Source organism: Paroedura picta, chromosome 10, assembly GCF_049243985.1.
Source record: "Paroedura picta isolate Pp20150507F chromosome 10, Ppicta_v3.0, whole genome shotgun sequence".
NCBI classification, from domain to species: Eukaryota; Metazoa; Chordata; class Lepidosauria; order Squamata; family Gekkonidae; genus Paroedura; species Paroedura picta.
In genome coordinates this window covers 48,293,941-48,317,190 of record NC_135378.1, presented here as the reverse complement: position 1 = coordinate 48,317,190, position 23,250 = coordinate 48,293,941, and the positions used below count along the sequence as shown (strand labels likewise).

Below are 23,250 nucleotides of genomic sequence, written 5' to 3'. Positions count from 1 at the left end.
CTGCTCACAGATACATTCTCCAGATGTCAGTTTTCTCAGATTTAGCCGACTTGGTTATTAGTATATAGATTGGCTGTGATTGGATGCAGAAAAAGTTGCTTAGTCACTGATAGGGAGAAGTGTGATTGGCTGTGGTAATAGTTCTATGCTGATACTTGTGGGCATTTTCTGTCACATGGGCACGTATGGGCAATGCTGTAGTTTTTGCAAGTATAACTTTACATCAGTTATGGAGGGGGCATCCCCATGGTTAGTTTAGGGAGCCCACTATCTCTTGCCAGACTCCTGGGTGTGACCCTTTCCCCACCAGCATGAAGGATTGTGTTGGTGTTCTCCAGAATGGTTCTATGACATTGCAGTGCAGGTACAGGCCACAGTATACCAGATGAGGGGCACTGCACCAGTGTGTCTGCAAGATACATGGGTTTATTGGCTGGTTTGCTCCCTGAGCACTCCCCCCTTAGATTGTAATTTATATCTCAAAGAACAATAAGCTCATCAAGAACAACAATTACTTTATGTAATAGGAAAAATATCCAATGAGACAGAATTCAATACAATTGTGGTCAAACCAGTCAAGAAATAGAATGGAAACTGCTATGGGGAAGGATGATGAAGCCAAGGTAAAATAGTGTGGGAGAAAATGCCAGAAAAGCAAAGATAGAGGAGGCATGGTAGTTCTTTTCTTCTCCTCTGACCACAGTTCAGTGAAGACTGGCAAAGCCACTACACGGGGGTTGGGGGGGGGGGAGAACTGTGCAGCCGGCATTGCCACCATCACACCAGTGAACTTGAGGTGGGGTTGGTCAGAGTGGGCTCATGGAACAGTGGTTTGCCAAAGAAAGGCCAGGGCCAGCAGGGAAGAGAGGAGGAGGACCAGCACTTGGATTGGGAGGCAAATGGCTGGTCTGATGCTTGGAGGGGAAAGATGTCTCAGCCTTGGAAGCAAGTGGAAGAATGAAGGGGGAAAGGGGAAGCTGCTGTCACTGCTGCACCTCTGAACAGCCATGAAGCCAGAGGGCAGAATGAGTGTCAGGGAGGGTGGGGAATAGTGACCTCCCTTCTTTCCCACACCTGTTCTCACTTCATGAAGGGTCTGTGAAGGGACAAAAAACAGCCCCTGGAGTTTTCAGAGGCAGCCTCTTCAACAGGTCTTCCCCTCAGCCCCACTGCTTCTATGAGAAATACAGAAAAGCTGAGAATAGGCAGTTGGGTGATTTGGGAGAGCCAGGTTCAGATCCCTCCTCCTTCTGAGTCAGGACTCTGTTGTCTGAGTCACCCAAGGCCTGTTGCTCAGCCTGAACCCCCTAACATGGTTATTGATTATGGTGAGGATGGGGCAGTGGAGGGGCAGTTTCATGTGTCTCCTCAAGCTCCTCAGAGGTAGGATAGGGGAAGAGACAAAACAAAGAATGAGAGATGGATTGTAGCCATGCTTGGCTAGTGAGGCTGGGCACATGGTGGGTGGGTTGCTGAAAAACTACATTTTTACTTGCAAGGCAGATGACTCAATTCCTAAAAGTGCTATGTATATTTAAAAGTAGAGCCTCTTGTGGCGCAGAGTGGTAAGGCAGCCGCCTGAAAGCTTTGCCCATGAGGTTGGGAGTTCAATCCCAGCAGCCGGCTCAAGGTTGACTCAGCCTTCCATCCTTCCGAGGTCGGTAAAATGAGTACCCAGCTTGCTGGGGGGTAAACGGTAATGACTGGGGAAGGCACTGGCAAACCACCCCATATTGAGTCTGCCATGAAAACGCTAGAGGGCGTCACCCCAAGGGTCAGACATGACTCGGTGCTTGCACAGGGGATACCTTTACCTTTACCTTTTTATATTTAAAAGTAACTAATTTGCATGGAAATGTAAGAACCCCATCCCTGGGGGTGAGGGACTAGTGCTGTGTGTGTGATTAAATGCATTTATTGGGGCTTTTGTGGATTTCTCAGTAAATCAATTACTTTCACTCCTAGGAATCAATTATTTTTGCTTGTATTTTGAGTAGAAATAATATCATTAATTGGATTTTCCCATGTCATTTATTAAATTTATATCTCTGGTACCTGGCATTACATTTTATGGCACACAAGGCCTGGTGAAAAAATAACATGTATGTCCGTTCAGGCCTCGTAATAAATGACTTTGACACCCCTCTGTTTATTAAAATAGTTATACCTCACTTTTCCTCCTAGTTCACGATAGATGTACTAATTAGTGTTAGCTGTGAAGATAAGCTATGAATGGTTGGTTCACTGCTTTATTGTTTTGGGACAGCTACAGTGTGTCCAGCTGTAAGTGTAAGAGAGTTGTGCAATGTAAGAGTCTACTTTGAACAGTATAAATGACAAGTGGATACTTACAGAAAAAATGTGTGCACCATTAAGATAAAGATTTGCAGCTCATTTACTTATCAATAAATTTCTGTTTCACTGCAGGAGTGCTTAACATAGCTAAACAGTAATTATGGGAAAGGCAGATGTTCAGAGCAGTTTATGTTAATTTTAAAATAATTTGGTTATAGAGTACATGGTTGTTTCTGTTTTCTGGAGCACTATGTGTGGTTACCTGAAGGCATTGTTAATTGAATATTGCATTTCTTTTAATGGTTGGAGCCTTCTTCAGTCAAAAATCCCAGCAAGGATGTCATGGTTGTTCCCTTTCTTCTGAGGAGAAGTGTTGTATGGTTGTCTTTGTAAAAACACTACAAGATCTCTGGCATACATACTGAAATATATATGAAAAATTCTGTCAAAAGAAATTTATGTCCTTAGCTCTTTCTTGCAGCACTACAGGTTACACCAAAATTGAGCACCTGTTCCAGGTGCCATGAAGTTGGGCAGGAGGGAGAACTCAGGAGCAGGGTTGAGAAGGAAAAAAGGGGTGGATGAGCCAGGAAATATTTATTTTGCTAATTGTATTTCTCAGGCATCCATGTCTCTTAAGCTCTGGAGCTAGTGTGAATCACTGACAGCACTCTTTGCTTAAACTCTGAAGTTGGATAGGGCTAGCCATGAGGCAAAGCCTATGAAGCAGGTGCTATAGCTGCTGTGAGTGCTGGTTGGGCCTAAAGAAAGTTCTGTCCCAACCTGCCAATGAATAGCCTCTCCATCATCAATGAAAATATCTGTTCATTCATATATTTCTGTGTCATTGTTCCAGTTCCTGCCGAAGGCAACTTGTAGTTGACATCCATTGAAAACATAACAAATATAAATGTTACAACAATAACAGACAAATGCCGAAGAAGAGCTCACCCATCTTTTGGTCACTAAATGCTAACAGGATATGCATATTGTGATCACTGGATAAGTTAAAAAAAAAAACAACCCAGACATTTAAAACTCATTTTCAATAATTTGGAACTTGGTTCCTCATTCAGAATAAGCAATGGTGGCAAAGTTCAGCATAACAAACAGTTGACAAGACTGTACATGCCCACCACTGGATTTCATTCTCAGACATTTCTAAAAAGGAACTTTTAAAGTTAATGGACATCATACAAAATCCTTGTGCCTAGAGCTTCAGCTCTGGGGATTACCTTGAACAACTGGCCTTTCCAGACTTAGGACTTGCTGAGCATGCAACTCACTCAACTCCAGGGCATGATATCTATGTTAGAAGGCCTTCAGAAATGATGATGCATGTGAAGGAAGATTAGCAGTGAAAATTGGAGTATTGCAGTAAATGGGTGAAAATTATCTCCCGCTTCCTATGTTGGTGCGATCTGAAGAGAAACCAGAGCATTGTCGTATTGTTTTAACTGTCTTACTGCTATGTTGGTGCAAGTACATAACTCCAGGCATAATATTTATGGGACTGTTTGTTTTTATGGACTGCAGCTCACTTCATCAGATGCACAAGTTAGTCCTTTCTCAGTAAATTTATATGCATGGCAGAGGCCACACTGAGCTGCTGTCAGTTCCATGCAGCAGGGCAACATGCCCTGCCACTTCCTGTGTATGCCCAGGGGACAAAATTTTATGGTGCACACTGTCCAGCCCAGAGTTGTGTATGCACATGCACAACTCTGGGGCAGACAGGTTCCACTCGCCGTGCCATGGCAGCAGTGGGGGGGGCAGGGGGCTGTCTCTGCATGAGAGTGGGATAGCGTGGCAATGCTATCTTGTCATCATTTGGGTCAACAAATGCCCTGCTTGGCTTTGCAATGATGCAAAACCTAACAGGTCATTTTGTGTCCCTGCTGGGACACTGTAGGTGGGGGAGGAGCCAGGCCTAGATGCCTGAGTACAGCCTGTCATGGGCACTGATGGCGCCTGCATTTTAAAAGGGACTGCTGAGAAATCAGAATTCCCTTAAGATGGAGCATCAGATGCCCTAAAGCGGGCCAGGCTCAGGAGGGGTCCAGGCTGACAGCAACATCATGTTTCTGTGGGAATGTGCCCTGCTGATGTGCGAGTGCTGGTCCGGCTTATCTCTCCTGTGCATAATCAGTCATAGCCATCTAAATTGATTCTTCTTTTTTTGAATATCTCTTGAAGCTAGCTCTCCATTTTGAAAGTTTAAGCCATAATAAATCCTTAATCAATAAGTCTTTATGGTGCCTCAAGACTTATTTTCTTTTGGTTGTATCTGACATGTCTTCCACTCCTGAATTTTTATTTATTCCCCAGTTTTCTTCCCAACTGGATCTGATGCGGATACCCACACCCTACTTCCTTGTGGAGTTGGTTAGACTGAGAGAGTGACTAGCTCAAGGACACCCATTAAGCTTCCACGACAGAATGGGGTTTTGAACCTGGGCCTCTCACATCCTATTCTGATACTTTCAATTCTATACTGAGGTACTGCTAAGCTCATTGGTTTTGATGGGCTTAAACTGCAGTTACTCAGAATAGGAATGCATTATTTAACTGCTACATGATTTTGGTGTCATCAGGTTAAAGTAAAGCTTCTATTAAAGTATGATATGAATATTTAGAGAGACCTCTGATTTGTTTATTTATATTAATAAGTATAAAGGACACTTTGCTTCTAGAACATAGTTTCTTACTTATTGTTTCTTAGCATCTATTACAACCTTTCTCAATGTTTTAACACCCAAAAGTCCCCTGAAATTTTCTTCTGCCATTGAGAAACCCAAGAAGTAGCATGATTGTGCAAAATATGGTTTTTCCAGGCCAATCATTGGCCATTTTGGGAAGGGTGGATAGATGAACATGACCATGTATGGTCATATTACCTAATAATTGTTTAACAATTTTTTAAAAAATATAAAAAATTAACTCCCACCCATTTGGGAAATCCTTCAAGAGCTGTTTCATTAAACCCTCGATGAGAAAGCCTGATCTAGTAGATGCAGACCATTCAAATTTGGGATCATAAATACCTTTTAAGAACTGTTAAAAATACTTAGTTCGAAGAATGGTTTATCTGTAAATTGTTCCCTTATTTATTACTAAACAATTTTGCTACTTACACAATGACTTCTATTATGTTACAAACAAATAATTGTTTTCCAATGAAATACAAATACTCAGATTTGGTGGAAACTATTGAATATAAACATCAAAGCAAGACAGAGAAATTTGCTAACATTTGTTAGCAAACAGGAGATCTTTATGCTGTCACCATAAGATGGCTCGTGCTAGATTGTCCATCTACTCCAGCATCGTATCTCATACAGTGGCCAGACAGTTCTTCTGGATGACCAACAACAGAGAATAGAAGCCAAGGCTTTCCCCTGATGTTTCAAATGTGGCCACACCATAGATCTACAGAGGGGCATTACAATATTGGCCATTTCATTCTCAATTTCTAACACAGTTTGTTTTTCTCACTGCTGCAGCATGCCAGGTTAACACTTTAATTGAGGTATCCACTACGGCCCCAATATCTTCTCCCCTGTCAGTCTCAACAAGTTCAGACCACATTAGACTATATTTGAAGGTGAGATTTTTGGTCCCAGTGTGCATCACTTTATACTTAACAGCAGTAAATTTCATTTTTTACACTGTTGCCCACCCTCACAGTCTGTGGAGGTCTTCCACTAGTCACCCCTAGTCTAAGGTGACCAGATTTTAACATTGGTAAAGCGGGACACCATTGACTGGGGGGGGGGTCTTGATTCAAAATTTGGTCTATATGGAGCAACAAAAAGTTTCATAGAATGCATAGAATGCAAAAATAGTATTGTAATATATATTTTTTAAAATTTCAATATAAGTACAATTAGCCAGGTACCCCCAGATGTCCCTCCAAAAGTGGGGCAATCTGGTCACTTTACTCTAATCCACAATCAATTATGAATAATTTAAATAGTACTGGCCCCAAAACTGATCCATTTACTTCTACCAATTGATTCCTACTTCTCCATTGATTCCTACTCTTTGCTTCCTGTCACTTTTTAAGCCATTAGAGAATCCCTTCTCCTATCCTATGACTACTAAGTTTATTCAGGAATCTTTGGAGAGGTACCATCAAAAGCCTTTTGGAGTCTCAAATAAGGTCTGGGAGTTGCAGGTTTGAACACCTGAATCCTCACTCTGCAATGGAAGCATGCTAGGTGACTAACACACTTACATTGTGCTCTAAGTTCCTTGAGGCCCCATTGGGGGTAAGGCAGCGCATAAATGAAATGTATGAATAAATAGAATCAGACCAGATATATGGAATCAATATGGATACATGAGCAGAAATCTCTCTTCTTGTCCCTACATTTCCCCCCATGATGCTTGTAGGTTTTAAAACATGTCCCTAATACTAAGGTGAAACACTCTTGATTCTAAAATGATGTGAAAGAATCACACTGAACTACCTGTTGTTTTGTTTGTGCTGGTTTTCCCCTCTGGCCTGTTCCTTGGATGACATTAATGGTGTTATGCATCAAGACCCTGAGGTGAGACTACAAAGTTTACCATCATGTAGTCACTTTTGATTAAACTAGACAATCAACTTGATTTTCATATTAGCATGTAATATTGTTCTCTTTGTTTATATAGAAGGCAAAAGCAAATCATTCTCTATCTGAAAATGTCTGGCCCCTTAGATTAAAGATGTGACTCATGACCTGTTTTATGAGATTTTGTCTCAATCTTATTGTATTTTGTCTTATTGTATTTTGTCTCAATCTCTCATTGGCTAAGAACATCATTTTATTCAATCTTTTTTAGTCAGATGGACAACAAGGACAAATATATGCCACAGGTACAGTGGTATGCTGGAAGGTTTATAAAGTATTTCCCTTCAGACTAGCTACAGCTAGCTGAGGTTGTGCTAAAATTTTGTGACTTTTTGCTGGATATGGTTTTGTTAAAGGTGTCATGAGTTGCATGAGATTTTCAGCATTTTACCAAACTATGTTGTTAGTGACGGAGCCTGCCTTAAGTCTAGAGAAAGATGGAACAAAATGTCTTACATAATGGAAACTTAATTGTTGTAGGCAGCTACAGAAGCAAATATTTCCATATGGACTTACTCATATTTTGTATGGTAGAAGGTCAGTCTTAATCCAAAAGGATAATGGAATCAAAACAAAAGAAATGATTGTGTAATCAAGGTGTTGAAATTGGAATAAGGTTGCTTAAATGATAGTTATTTACTATAACTAAATTATGTTATTTAAACTATCAAAAATAATACGTGAGAAGCTAAATTTCAAAAGAGTGTCATAGGCTGGAATTTAGGCAATGTCTAAAGAAGGATAAGGAAGTCTTGTTCTGGGAATAGGGTCAAGCCTGTATAATAATTGTGCTGCACACACGTAGGAGAATGTGAGACTTGCAGATTTAGAAAGATAGCCAGTTGAAAATGTCTTAGGATGCAGATGCTGGAGACCAAATATAGGAGGTAGGTTATCAAAAGAATGTTCAAGTAGCAAAGGGCTTTGAAGTAAAAAGTTAGAGGACTAAGGGCAGTATCAGTGGCACTGCTCACCTGATTCAAGTGGGTAGCCATGTGGAAGCTCATGCCTTGAATAAATCTTTATTGGTCTAAAGGTGCTACTGAACTCAAATTTTGTTGTATTGATCACCTGAGCATCCTCAGCATCCTGCAACAGAAAAATCCCAGAGAAAATCCAAAAAAGGGAGAAATTTTTTCCCCCAGCTGTAATCACAAAATCAGGAAAAAAGTATTATCTAGGCAAGTCCACCTAGAATGTAGGTGGGTTCACAACTTGTGACTAAGCAATTTGGCTATGGCCAAGCAGGGACATGTGGTCACTATAGGTCAAATATATGAACTTCAGTGAAGAGAGTATAATAATGAAATAGTCAGAAGCAACCTTGGACCAGAATGAATAAAAAGAAGATAATTCTAAATGGGACTGGAAAACTCATCACCCTCCCCCTCTTCCTATAATGCAGCGGTCCGCAAGCTTTTGCCTGCTGCGGACCGCTGCTCTGGAGTCCGGGGAGAGGGTGACCCGGGGGCCCGCGCATGCGCGGCAGCCCCAGTGCAAGCGCACATGCACAGACTGCCGCGCACGCTCGGCAGTCCGCGCATGCGCGCTTGCACCGCCACCATGCCGGCGGCCGCAGCTCCCCCTCCCGGCCCCTCCGGGCTGCCAGCTAATCGGCCGTTAAAAGCAGCCGATTAACTTGTGGCTCGGCAAGCTTCTCTTCCCTCCCCTCCCGAAGCGAGAAGCTTGCCGGGCCGCGAGCTAATCTCGCTTCGGGGGGGAGGGAAGAAGGATCTGCGGTCCAGCCTGGCACCGGGCCTGGCACCGGGCCTGGCACCGGGCCGCAGCCCACGGGTTGGGGACCACTGCTATAATGGAAGTCTTGGGATAGATGTTGATCACAACCACTGTAGAAAAAAAGGCTAGAAATTATAGCAGCCAGGTAATTGCTAGCCTTTTTTCCTAACTCACAAAGTTATTTCCTGGGTAAATACATTGTTAGAAACAGCATAGGAAGCGAAAATAATGCAATATAGGAATAATAATTTAATGGACCCATCTTAGACCTCAAACAGTTGAAGAATGTAGTGCAGTTACCTGTTTCGGGAAGAAACTTATTGGTAGTCAGATTACAGACATTAATCTAATTTCTCCTAAAGCCTCTGAACATATATACATTAAAATGTACATATACAGATATGAATAGCAACAACAGTGGAATTAAAATGGAAACATTATGGGGGAAACAGCCTTGTGTACTTAATGTAATTTCTTACTGAAACTGACAAAAGGTAGCACCAGGAATTACCAGAAACTTTATGGTAAAACTGTAATCTTTCAGGTGATTCCTAGAGCAACTCCAGAAGTGACAAAGGGTAGCTCTAGATTCACTGAAAACTCTATGGTAAAACCTGGGGTTGCAAGATCCTTCACCCTATGTATGAACCAGTGTAAAAAGTGTATCAAGAATTTAGCATTCAGAAGGCTCCAAATAATACATTTATTTTAGACTTGGTTCCACAGGAAGCATAATCACAGAACAGTCTGCTCTTTGAAGATGTACTCTTGAGCACTTGCATGTTACTTTTTTGGTGAAATGTCAAACTGATGTCTCTGTCTAAGTTCAATGAAGTTCTGTGCTCTAATTTGTCTCACTGATATCAATTGTAATATAATTGCACATAATTTTCTTTTGGCGGCATCAAATTTCTGCTCTTAAAATTACAGGCCCCATTAAAATAATAATGCATTTCTGAATCTGGAAGATAAACATAAACCATAAACCTCAGTTTACAATATTGGTACTTCCAAAAAGCCCCAATGAATTGATTTGCATTTGTTTGCTTAAATACAGGTAGGGATGCCAGTATTTGGGTGGGACCTTGAGATCCCATGGAATTACAGTTTATCTGCAGATTAAAGAGATAGATATGGAGGCTTTGTCATGGCTCTTATGTAGCATGCCTCTTGTGACCTCCACCTTGTGGAGCAGCCTGCCTGAGGAGATCAGGAAGGCTACCACTTTCATGGTTTTCTGCACAACTGAGTTATTCAAGAGGGCTTTTCTGTGCAGGAAATAGAATCGTACTGCACTAAATGCAGCTGGGTCCTTACCATGCAAGCTGCTATTGAAGAAGCGGCAGGGCTGGAGAGAAGAGGATGCGATGAGTCCTTATGGAGCAGAAGGAAGGGGAGAAGGAGGGAGTGCTGTGCACAGGAAGCAGGTGGCAGATGTGAGCCTGTGGCGCCTATTTAAGGCTCAGGCTGCATCACCCCACTCTCTTTCCTCCTCTGGAGCAGCGAGCAGTCAGCTCCCACCCTTCCACCCTGTGATATGACTAGTTTTAGATGTTATTGGTGTGTGTTTAGAAATGTTGTTAACTGTTGCTTAAATGTCATAGCTTTTATGCGGCCAGAGATGGCACAGGCAGAGAGCCTACTGGGAATGTTCAATCAGGTTTAGGCCTCATTAAAGAGTGATCTAGGCCAAGCAGGATGGGGAGGCTGGAAGCTTGCAGAGCCAGGTGGCCTGTGTATTCAGAGGAGTTCTGCACCTCTGTCTGGCACATGAGGTTGGAACACCTCCTGAGTGGGTGATCCGGCAGCAAGGGGGACTTGTGCTCCTGGGCAAGGAGACAGGTGGCTCCATGGTGCCACTGAGGTCAATTGGTAGCAGTTAACTCCACTTGTGCAGGCTCTCCTGTTCCGTGCCTAGTTTGTGCCAACAATGTTCTGTTTAATAAAGCTGTGGTCATATTGAAGCTGTGTAAGTGTCCATGTCCTCCTTCCCGTCCATCAGGTATGCCTGCAAGTCAAATAATTCACAAAGTTACTTGGAAAAATTAGGGACTGTGATTTAAACTACTGTATATAAGCTGTTGCAACTAGAATCTTACTGTGAAATGTAATGTTCTTTTAATATGCTTTGCTTCAGTTCTGGTTTTGGACTTTGGATTGGTTCTATGCCTCTAATCATGTTGTACTGTTTACTGAATACATCTGTTGACTGTATCGAGTAATGCTGTGTAATCTGCCTTGAATCTAAGTGAGAAAGGTGGACTATAAATAATGCAAATCAATCCATTAATACAATTTGAGCTCTCTAAGGGTATTCATTTTAGAAGTTGTATCATTTTTCCAATTAATTCTTCCGGCTATTACCCCTACATCCTATTTTATTAGTAATCATACCGTGTAGCTAAGATTGTTTCTTATACTTGAGATGTAGTGCAAGAATAAAATCCTACCACCAGCTTTTAGTTTAAAATATACAAATTTTGATGAAGTGATGCTTTCAGTCACCGGTGTATTTACTGCGGGCTGTTTGTGTTACAAGTAGAGTTTTACAGTTAATCTCTAGACTGCACTAAAGGTGGACATCTTGTTATTGGCCATGCAGTGCAGAATCCCATCCAAGTAGCAGATGTAGAACCCTTTGGCAAAACTCCTGAAATGCTCTCTTGGGACTCTAAGTGGGGAAGGTTAATTAGTCTTCTGACAGGATAAAAAATCTCCCAGAGGGATGATACATTTAATGATTGTTTTATCAAGTAGCTTATCAAGGGTGACAGATCAGTTCTCTATTACAACATTTGAAAAAATAATCTCCTAATTATGCCAGAGAAACAGCAGTTTTCAGATACTCATCATCCTAAAACAGAGATTCTCTAACCTTGAGGTACAAAAACGGTCAGCTGTTCTGACCATACTAATGACTCAGGTGCCACAAGACCACTTCCGATTGTTGGTCTTCTTGATGTAACAGAAAAACATCCCTCGACTTCCTTCAGATCTCCATTAAAGTACTTTGCTATATATTCACATGAAACAGGCAAGGATGGGCATTCTCACTTTGAATCTGGAGTTTTGCTTCAGGAAAGCAGCGGCCTGAGCAGCAGTGGGCCCCTGTGAAAAGCTGTTATGCAATTTACTCCTCAGACAGGGCAGCCAGATTGCAATCTGGGTGACAGAAATGGAGTAAATGATAACAACTTGATAGAAACATTTCAGAAAGTTTAATTCCATAGGCAGCATAAGCTGATAAGGAAGAGGCAAAATGTCAAATGTATTCTTCACCATGGAGGATACTAAGTTTCTTCTCTAAAACAGGGGTTTCCAACAATGGGTTCATGGGCCCCTGGAGGTCCATGGCCTTTCTCCATGGCCTTAATGGAATCGGACATAAGCTAAGGAACCAGCCACTTCCATTGCTCCCTTCCCTCCTCCCAAATATGAGTGGGTTCTCTCATAGTTTCTGCCCCAGGGAAGGGATGGAGCCTGCGTGTCTAGTCCTACCTTAAATCACCTCCTTTGTCTCCCCCCCCTCACTTCCAGGGGGCATGGCAGTAAGGCATGGACAGCTGACATCACTTCTGCAGCTCCTTGAAACATGAAAAATTATTTCAGAGACTCCCCCAAAAGGTTGGAAATGGCTGTTCTAAAAAGTGAAGTACATTTTTTTAGGTGAAAGCAAGGGGGTTGGAATAACTCTGTTTTTTAAAAACCTTCAGCCATATTTCCTACTGACAGGAAAGAGTTGGTTTGTATATAACACTTTCAATGTGGAGGTCATTTGAAGTTACTCATGTGGTGGCTGTTCCTCTTGGTGAAAAATTTGTGTCTTTACAGCACAGATCAAGGGATTCTTTTTACTTCACCTCCAGAAGAATCCTCCACATAGCGAATACAACAATGCCTTTCAGGAAATATGTCTTACTATTAATTTCTGATGTATTCTAAATACATGCCAATATTTATGTATTTAATTTTTATACCACCCTCCATTGCGGTTCAGGGTGGTTCACAGCATATAGGTTCCATTATAATATGAGGTACAGTACTCCAGAAATTAAACTCAGTAACTTGTACCAACATTATAAACATTTAAACTGTTAACCATATAATCATTTAATGTAAACTATTGCTTGATGGATTGGCTGGGCTGTGAATGGCCTTGTGATTTATCTCATGGGCATATCTGTTGGGGAGGGTTCTGGGGGGGCTAGTAGATGTTATCAGCTCATTGGCTCCGACTAAAAACTTGGTGGAAGAGCTCTGTTGTACAGGCCCTATGGAATTGTGCTAGCTCTGGCAGGGCCCTGATGTCCTCTGGGAGCTCATTCCACCAAATGGACAGAGAACATCCTGGCCTTAGTTGAGGCCAGACATGCTTCCTTGGGAAGAGGGAAGAGAATAATTATACTTTGACAAGATACTGACATTTGCAAGAAGGGATTATGAAGTGTTTCTGGTAGGGAATATTAGGTGGATTCTACGACACCCTTCTGTCAAGTCTTGCTCCAATGGAAAAGCAAAGGCAGACTTTTATCTATCAAATGAAGTTTCCTTATTGAAGAAAGAAGAATACTGAATAGGGGAAGAATACTGTAGGATTTGACTTAACAGATCCAAACCATGACTTTGGTTGACTCATTGGTACATTGTTGTTGTTGCTGTTGCTGTTGTTAGGTGTGAAGTCATATCCGACCCATCACGACCCCATGGACAATGATCCTCCAGGCCTTCCTGTACTCTACCATTCCCAGGAGTCAAATTAAGATCTCACCGACTGCTTCCGTGACTCCATCCAGCCATCTCATTCTTTGTTGTCCGCTTCTTTTGCCCTCAATCACTCCCAGCATTAGGCTCTTCTCCAGGGTGTCCTTCCTTCTCATGAGGTGGCCAAAGTATTTCGGTTTCATCTTCAGGATCTGGCGTTCTAAGGAGCAGTCAGGCCTGATCTCCTCTAGGACTGACCGGTTTGTTTGCCTTGCAGTCCAAGGGACTGCAATTTTGATCCCAATTTCTGACTCATCTAACCCTGCCTTTCTCATGATGTGCTCTGCATACAAGTTAAATAGGCAAGACGACAGTATACAGCCTTGCCGAACTCCTTTCTCAATTTGAACCAATCAGTGATTCCATGCCCGGTTTTCACCACCTCGCCCCTCGCTGCCTCACCTCATGACAGGCTGGGCGCCGTCAAGTGACATTTAAGGAACGTGACGGGACGTGGGGCAATTGGACTGGAGGCGGGGCAGTCCTGTCAGAAGCGGGACAGATGGGCACCTTAGCCTTCGAACTCTCCCAGAATTATAACTGATCTTTAGACTACAGAGATACGTTATTTTAAGGAAATAGCAGCTTTAGGGTGTGAATTGTATGGCAGAGCTTTTCTGCAGAGCTTCTTCCCATCCTCAGACTCTACCTTCCCTGGGATCCACCCCCAGATCTCCAGAATTTCCTACTTTGGAGTTAACAAACCTAATTTCTATAGCCACCGGCACAGAAATCCCTAGTCTCGTTGTGTGAAGAAATGCTGCATTTAGTCCTAAAAAAAACCTTATGCTGAAATAAATTTAGTATATGCTCTGAGAGAAAGCAGTCTGCAAGCATGTGGATAAGCTGTTAACAGTTCCCCCATTTAACTTCAGTAATGTTTGAAAGCCATGTTAAAGAGTAGATTAATTAGCTGATAATTAATTGCATTTAATCCGTTTCAGTACACATCTGCTCTGACCTATGATGCTGTTAAAGTGATGACCGAAGCTTTTCGTAACTTGCGTGAGCAGAGGATTGAGATTTCTCGAAGGGGAAATGCAGGAGACTGCCTTGCCAACCCAGCGGTGCCCTGGTCTCATGGTGTCGAAATAGAGAGGGCATTAAAACAGGTAGGCTTTCTCGAACCAGTGCTGTGGAATTAGTGTGTGTATTCAGTGACCTGTGAATATCTTGAAATGGACAAGGTTGGTACAGCTCTGGAAGACCAAAGTGCAACTTACTTAATTAAAAATTTCATGGATGTAAATGCAGAATATAAAATGTATTTTGTGGATTAATCAGTTCAATGTGATTGTTTCTTTCATTTGTCTGTAGGTTCAAGTGGAAGGGCTAACAGGAAACATAAAGTTTGACCAGAATGGAAAGAGAATTAACTATACAATAAACATCATGGAGCTCAAAAGTACAGGTCCTCGGAAGGTAATTGTAATTCTGAGTGCCTTTAGCTGTTCCATGCTAAGTGATGCAGAAAAGTAGATCTCTTAGAACACAACACATAAACAGTAATGTAATTAAATACACTCACTTGTGTGCATATTTCAGTGGTCTTATGAAAAAGCAGTGCTTTTAACAAACATGGACTGTTATTTGAGGTAAGCACTCTCTAATGATATTTTCATACATGTAATTTATGTTGCTGCTTTTAGTTTACTCTCAGATAAAACCAGATCAGTATATGATACTCTAACTTAAAATGAGAATTGTGTCTAATGAATTCTCTGAAAGTAATATCTGTTCTGTGTTGCAGATTTTTACTAATAAAGGACACAGTGCAAGCAGAATTAAGTACGTAAAGTCTCATTCATTTCAACTGGAGAATTAGGCACTGTCTTCTGATGAAATGTGTGGGACTTTTAAGGTGCTTAACTTTGGCTGGACCGTGGTCATCAGGTGTTATACAACATTGACTGAAACACTACTGGAAATGAATATTTGGCTGCAACACTACTGGAAATGAATGTTTGAAACATTGAAAAGTCTTTACGCTTTTACCTGAAACTATTTGAATGTCTATCTATTCCTGTTTTAATTGACACAAGGACATTTTACTATATCTCTATTTCCTGAGTACATCTCTGAGCTCTTATTGGATACTGAATATAGTTTCTCTAATGTATATGAAAAGAGGTAGTCACCAACTGAGATAAAACCTACTCCCTTTTTTCCAGATTGGATACTGGAGTGAAGCAGACAGAATGGTTGTGAATCCCATTGATGGTTCTGCTGGCAACGAATCCTCAGGATTAGAGAATAAGACAATTGTTGTCACCACAATATTGGTAATTGAGCACACTTTTTGTGAGAAGGATACTCTTAAGTTAGAATCACAGAATCACAGAATCATAGAGTTGGAAGGGCCATACATGCCATCTAGTCCAACCCCCTGCTCAACGCAGGATCAGCCCTAAGCATCCAAAAGGATCCAAGAGAAGTGTGTATCCAACCTTTGCTTGAAGATTGCCAGTGAGGGGGAGCTCACCACCTCCTTAGGCAGCCTGTTGTAGTCTCATCATTCATTCTCATTTTCTTTGTTGGACTAGGTAACTGTTGAGTTGCTTTATCACTGTGCCTATGTTAAAGGCTGGGAAATGATCTTCTTTAAAGGACAGAACTAAGGACCCCTGGTGCAATTTGACTGGCTTATTGTCAATATACAAGAATATACAAATGCTTATTATGTGTTTCTACTTTATGGAAAAAAAGATGTTAACTTTGGGAGATAAACTTGGCAAATATGCTAAAGGAAGATCAAAGTTTTAATGCAACTACTTCCAAGGAATTACTTCCTCTTTAATTGCAGGACTGTGCTAGATTTGTATTTAAGTTGACAGCCTGTTTATAAGCCAGTGGAGAGTGCCAAGTTAGGGATGAATGTGTAGTCCTTTCATCTTTAGCCAATTTAAATTCATCATGGAAAGAACAGTCAAACGTTGCCACTTTACGATAGGAACATTATATGTAGTCATATGGTAGGAATGTCAAGTTGTTTATTCAGTCAGCTAATCATTGTACTGAGTTATTCATTCAGGGCATAACTCTGCATTAAATATTAAAGAAACCAACAATCAAACAAGTTGTTTTTTTATGATGGTAAGATATTATTTTCTTTAATTTTTACTTTGCAGCCCTATATTCATTGTATGGACCATTTAATTTTACATGCTCAGTTTTGGATTTGATGGTAGATGATTTCTGTAGAACTGCTGTGAAACATGCTACCAAATAGGCAGGGATAACTTGGTGTGGGAATTGTTTAGAAACAAAATATTTTTAAAGCTCTTCCTTTGCTTGTTATCACATCCTTTTTGGAAATGCTTGTGAGACTGCAAGGCTTATAGCAACTGTGAAGAAACGTGATGTGTGATTAGTGACAAATAATCATGACATTTATGAAAAAATGGCAAATTTCCCTTCTTTTATTCTTTATGCTCCCAATACGTATCCATGAAATAGGTAACTAGCACAAATATCCTTGTTAAATAGCTAAAGCCTGATTTCTTTGCACAGGAATCCCCGTATGTCATGATGAAGAAAAATTATGACACCCTGGATGGAAATGAGCGCTATGAAGGTTACTGTGTGGACTTAGCTGCAGAGATTGCCAAACACTGTGGGTTCAAGTACAAGCTCACAATCGTTGGGGATGGCAAGTATGGGGCCAGGGATGCAGAAACAAAAATCTGGAATGGAATGGTTGGAGAACTCGTTTATGGGGTAAGAGCCTTTTACCATTGCAGTAGCTATGAATGATGGGGATCATCTCAACGCATGTTGGCATGGCAACTGCCCTTGGCTTTAGATGACTTGAATGTGCAAATGAAAAGAGCCCATAATGTCTGCATTTCATCTCCCTCCGCTGCCAATAAAAGCTTTTCTGCATCACTATCACATTCGAGCATTATAAATATTGCTTTGGTTATTAGAAGATAATTCTGAATTTGGTTATAAAGGGATAGCCTTTACTTGCTGCGAGTGAACATGTCATCAGAATAGTTTCATTTAGAGGCTGCACACCCCTTTACTCCTTGAGTTGAAGTTAATATTATCCCTATCCCTGTTGGTGTGTTCTTCATTTGTGTTGCACAAGAGCAATGAAGCCATTCCCAGTCTGACTCTTGAATAAGTTATTATTTTGCTTTGTCTCCCTTACAGAAAGCCGATATTGCAATTGCTCCATTAACTATAACACTGGTGAGAGAAGAAGTGATTGACTTCTCAAAGCCCTTTATGAGCCTCGGGATATCTATAATGATTAAGAAGCCTCAGAAGTCCAAGCCAGGAGTGTTTTCCTTTCTTGATCCCTTAGCATATGAGATCTGGATGTGCATTGTTTTTGCCTACATTGGGGTCAGTGTAGTTTTATTCCTGGTCAGCAGATTTAGCCCATACGAGTGGCACACTGAGGAATTTGAAGATGGAAGAGAAACGCAAAGTAACGAATCAACTAATGAATTTGGGATATTTAATAGTCTCTGGTTTTCCTTGGGTGCCTTTATGCAGCAAGGATGCGATATTTCGCCAAGGTTGGTTACACGTCCATTTCAGCTTTGTGCATTTTTGGTCTCACTAAGGAAGTTCATGGTGCATATATATTCACTCTCAAGAAATACCAGCTGTTGACACATTTTTCAAAATCATCTTCAGCCCTTGAAATGACAACCACTGCTCTTGATGCAGACCACTGGACTGTTCGATTGGTTTTCTCTTAGCAGCGATCATACCTTCCTCCAGTGGACTTATATACACCATGCACAGGCCATAAAATGCATAAGGTTCCTCTGATTCCATGCCTTCTTGGAGGGGTACCGTGTTTTTGCTGCATATTCTCATTTACAGCCAGTGGTGCGTTGAGTTCACAGAGGCTGTAATGGGAAAAATGGTAACACACTTCTAATGAGCTTCCCCTCCATGAGCCAATTTACATTGCATCCTACCTATTTCTTATGACACTTACATCCACTTTAACAGATATCTAAACATAAAGGTCTTCTGATAACTCCTTGTCCATGTGAACCTGTAATAACAAGTGAGGAAAGAATAGATTTTGAAAGAAGCCTGGAGAAAAAGGCCAGGCTTATTGGGAAGCTACAATTCATTTAAGAATATAGCCATTCATCATGGTGGTTTAAAATGTGGGTATACAACTCTAGTATATTTTATTGCACCGTGTTTATTTATTTATTTTCTTTTTGCAGTATCAGCTATTCCATTACCCTTATACAGCCAGTAGGTATGGCCTAAATTCAACATTTCATTTAGAGGCTGGGAACATCATGTGGGAACATCATGTTGAAACAGGAATTGGGTCAAAAGTCGAAGTTCCTATGAAAAAAAGAAATAAGAAAGAGTGAATCATATATGGGAAGATATTGTCATTTGGAAATTATAATTTGGGCTCAGTTTCACAGTTTCAAACCTTAGTGTGGAAGACTAACCAATCATCATTTGAGAATATGTACAAAATGATGGCTTATTTATTTACAATAGTTATAGGATATCAACCAGAATGGAGGTGATGGAGTTAAAGATTACCCATGAAAAACCTGTTTTTTCTAATAGAGGCAATACTGTAAGTAGTGAAGAGTCCTGTGCAAAGCAAATGTGTTGAACAATGGATATTGGGCCATTCAAAGACTCATCTATACTTCACTTTGGAAATTAAATGGCCCATCATGCAAGGCCATTGATTAGCTCTATGGTACAGTCACATTTAGAATACTGTGTACAGTTTTGTTCTGGTCACTGTACCCCCCCCCCACAAAAAAAATGCCCAAATGTTATTGAAATTGCAGAATCAGTCAATTAAGATGGTTAATCAGTCAACCAAGATGGTTACCAATGTTTCCCCTAATTTTCCCCCTTCATGAGCAGAGCAGTTCAAATACTGAGCAGAATATAGCTGCTGTAATCTTAATATGGGCAATGGGTGATGCAGAACCCTGTTTGGCTCCAGATGGGTAGCTGCTCTTAGATGGAACATTGGTTAGCACCTTCTTAGAAAGAAAAGACAAAAGTGCATGGGACTTTTTAGTTTAGGGGGGAAAAGACAGCTAATGTAGAAGTTTATTAAGTGGTGATAGAGGTTCATAAAATTATGGATGAGGTAGAAAAAACTGAGACTTGATAGAAAGTATATCTTCACTTATCAGTTAATTACATTGTAATTTCATTGGCGCTGGAGGTATTGATGGGCAAAAGCAATGGTAACTTTAAAAGTTAATAGATTAATGGTGAGTACAGAGAACCTTTACATCCATGGGCAGTATAGACCAGAGGCATCTAGTTGACCACTGTGTGAGATGGGATGCTAGACTAAATAGATTACTGATCTGATCCAGGTAGGATCTTGTGTTATTATGGCCTTACACTTTTTAAAAAAAATCACAAGGCACTAATAGTAGGTGCTTCTCCCACTAGCTTTAAAATACTCTGTAGTGAGGGGACTTTATTTTAGCTCCTTCCTGCCCCCTAAAAGACCCATTTTTCTAATTATCCTTTGAAAGGTAATGCCCTTATTTTTTAAACTCTTGAGTCTACCTTCAGTAGTACATTAGAAAATAAAAAACCTTCAGGAATATAAGTCAGAATTTGAAGCCTGGCTGCTTGTTAGTGGGATTTGTTTTGAAATTCAGTATGAGTAGTTCAGTTCACCAAAAATGGGCTCACCTGAGTTATCATGAAAACCTTCCTTTCATCTGGTAATAATATGATTCTAAGCAGCTTTCTTTTCCAGGGTGCTCAGACCTGTGGACTGATGATCTAGCACTTTGCCTCCATGCAGTAATTCAAGACTGGAGTCCTGATTTTAGTGACACCACTTCATCTGATTAAAGCTACCCTCATAAAAATCACACCAAAGTTATTGAATGCTTTAATTTAACCACCCTGAGCCTTTGGGGGAGCACGGTATATAAATATAAATAAATAAATTTCCCATTGCATTTTACGCATTTTCAACATAAACAAACAACATAGCATGAAAATACTTCCCTGTGTCACACACTGCAGCATTTACGTAAATCTGGTGACTTGTATTCCTTCCAGGACATTCATTTCATTTTACAACTCCATGTCATACTTGTTATTAGATCCCTGTCGGGGCGCATTGTTGGAGGTGTGTGGTGGTTCTTTACCTTGATCATAATCTCATCCTACACGGCTAACTTAGCTGCCTTCCTGACGGTGGAGAGGATGGTGTCTCCCATCGAAAGTGCTGAGGATTTGTCAAAGCAAACCGAAATTGCTTATGGGACATTAGACTCTGGTTCAACAAAAGAATTTTTTAGGGTAAGTGTCAGTGGTTCAGATTTTCCTCTAATTTTGGCCCAAAATGTTCTGTTGCAATTGTGGTTTCCCTCTTTATTGTGATTTTCTGAACTTAAGTAAAAATAGTTTGTATTTATTTCAGGAGAGCTCTTTTTATGTTCTTAGAGTGCACATCCCCCATTAGTGACCACTGAAAAGGCACTTGAATTTTACAAGGAGGAGTATGCCTGAACAATGTATACGAACTGCATTTCAACTCACATGAAAACTTGAATGCATAAGTGCTGTAAATTTCTGAAGTAGATTCAACTTGCCTTTTAGACATAGACTTCCTGAAGCAGGTGGAAAGAGAAACTCTAGAGATAATTTTTTCACATTCATATTAAATGCTGCCGTCTGAGCAAAAAAATGGCAATGGAATTTTTTTTTAAAGCATAATCAAATTTTTTAAGCATTTCATAGGCTACCTTTTAAATTTCCTTGGTACACTGAACAAAACCCATGAATCATGATTAGTAGCAATTCTTTTACTTTATCTTTGATAGATTTATATTTTACACAGTGTTGCTATAACAGCAAAGCCTATGAGGAAATGACATCCTTTTCTTGCCATCACTAGATCCAAAATGCAAACCTACTTCAGCGGTAAAGTCCTGATGCATATGATAGGAGATAAAATTTTAGTACAGTTTTCAGTTATTTCTCTGATGTTAATTATAGAACCTCATTTTGAGAATAATAGATCTTAGTAAGACAAAATGGAAAAAATTATCTATTAGTTCACTAAATAAGTAGATTGTTAATTAATCTGATAATTCTTATAATTGAAATCCTTAATTCTCTGTATGTAGGAAATGAACTCTCTTCAATGAAAGAAGCACAATGAATATAAATGTAACACGATTGATTTCTGTCTTTGTAACTCAAAACTAGGCAGCTGCATTACTTGTAGAGCCTGCCCTTGATTATTGTCCAAAATTTTAATGTAATATGAAAGATAGTGGTCTGAGAGTAGACCAGTGGTACCATATTACCCCAGAGCTCTTGCATATGTCCTGGCACCTTCTTGTCAGATAAATAAGCTTATTTTAATTGATAAATGACATGCTTTTCTGTGTTCCTGTTGTGGATTGCTTCCAGTATTAATCGGAAGCTGAGCTTCTTCTTGACATTACACTCCTGGCCTAATCTATTTGTGGAGATAGTACATTTGAAGCCCTGATCAGCAGTAACACAGAAATCAGGGTCCTTATGCAATTCTCTGTGCTTCCATTAAACTGTGGTTCAGAACTATTGCCAGTTATCTAAACAGCGTAAACTCATGTATTAAGATTGTGTCACTGTCCTAAAAGCTGTATAGAATCAAGATACTGAAGAGAATTTGACAATTATGCTAGGTATTTCTTTCAGGAATAATTCTCTGTGTGAGTATTCATGTGCTTATGCAAACATAAAGTTAATTATTCATCATTTATAAAGGTCAAGGTGTGAACATTTGGGCACTTAGAGAAACAATGCTGACTCAAAACCCAGATGTTCACAATTGGCCTTAGAGCAGTGGTTCTCAACCTGGGGGTTGGGACCCCTTTGGGGGTTGAATAACTCTTTAACAGAGGTTGTGGCAGGGCAAGCAGCTTGGCTGGGGGGGCACTGTCACTGTCACTGTTGCTGCTCCTCCAGCTGGTGCCCGCACTCGGCCACCAGCCGCTCCAGCAGTGCCCCCAGGCCAGCGCAGTCACCTGCCAGGCACTCCAGGTGGCGGTGCAGCTCAGCAGGACAAGAGGCAGAACTGAACTGAGAAACCCCGTAAAAAAGAAACAATTGATATACAATCATGAACAATGGATCGTCACGGCATTGGTCGGTTTTGGTTTAATTTCTGTGAAAGAACACTTGCATAATTTTATGGTTGGGGTCACCACAACATGAGAAACTGTATTAAAGGGTTGTGGCATTAGGAAGGTTGAGAACCACTGCCTTAGAGAAAGAATCCCATGGTCTTGGAGAACCTCTTGGTGCCTTGATCACTTTCTGGAGCTCATAAATACAGATCCAGAAATGTCTAGACACTAAGCACAGTTACATTATTCTAGGTCTATTGAAGTCAATGACCTTAGAAGAGTTACCTCTGTTTAGGAAAGCACTGATAGATGAATTCTCTGTGCCTACTAAAGAGCCTTTTCAAAAGGGTTACAGAGGCCAAGAATATGTTCTCCTAAGCTCTCAGAAGCAAGACTAGGCTTGTAAGCTGAGGTACACCCTTCTAAATTGATTGACTTCACTCTTCTTAAAATGGTGTGAATCTGTTTCATGTTGCTTGATTGTATTTAATTGCCTAGGCCAGATCCCCTTCAGTGGATGCACCCACACAAAATTGGATACTGTACTATAATTGTGGCTGCATTTTCCTATATAGAAAAGCCAAATAGTTGTGAATAATTGCTACAGTGCAGCCATCTTGCACTAGCAGGTACTGGAGGAAACTGGAGGAAACAGGTTCTCTCTCCACTCACATGATTCTAATACATCAAAGTCTGTAAACTTTGACAGAAGATATTTGATTCCAGTCCCC

The 23,250-nt window shown here is 40.7% G+C and overlaps 1 protein-coding gene across 4 annotated transcripts in view; it reads left to right on the top strand.

The window, feature by feature from the left end:
* GRIA2 (glutamate ionotropic receptor AMPA type subunit 2) overlaps positions 1-23,250 on the top strand; it is an 81,016-nt gene that overhangs the window by 51,010 nt on the left and 6,756 nt on the right. For all 4 annotated transcript variants that reach the window (XR_013224730.1, XM_077300019.1, XM_077300018.1 and 1 more), the window contains exons 7-12: positions 14,354-14,521; positions 14,727-14,831; positions 15,581-15,691; positions 16,920-17,126; positions 17,565-17,935; positions 20,501-20,699. Coding sequence is in view for 3 of the 4 variants with exons in the window: in XM_077300019.1 (XP_077156134.1) it covers positions 14,354-14,521; positions 14,727-14,831; positions 15,581-15,691; positions 16,920-17,126; positions 17,565-17,935; positions 20,501-20,699 (1,161 nt within the window). In the remaining variant the exon portion in view is untranslated. The remainder of the gene's footprint in view (positions 1-14,353; positions 14,522-14,726; positions 14,832-15,580; positions 15,692-16,919; positions 17,127-17,564; positions 17,936-20,500; positions 20,700-23,250) is intronic.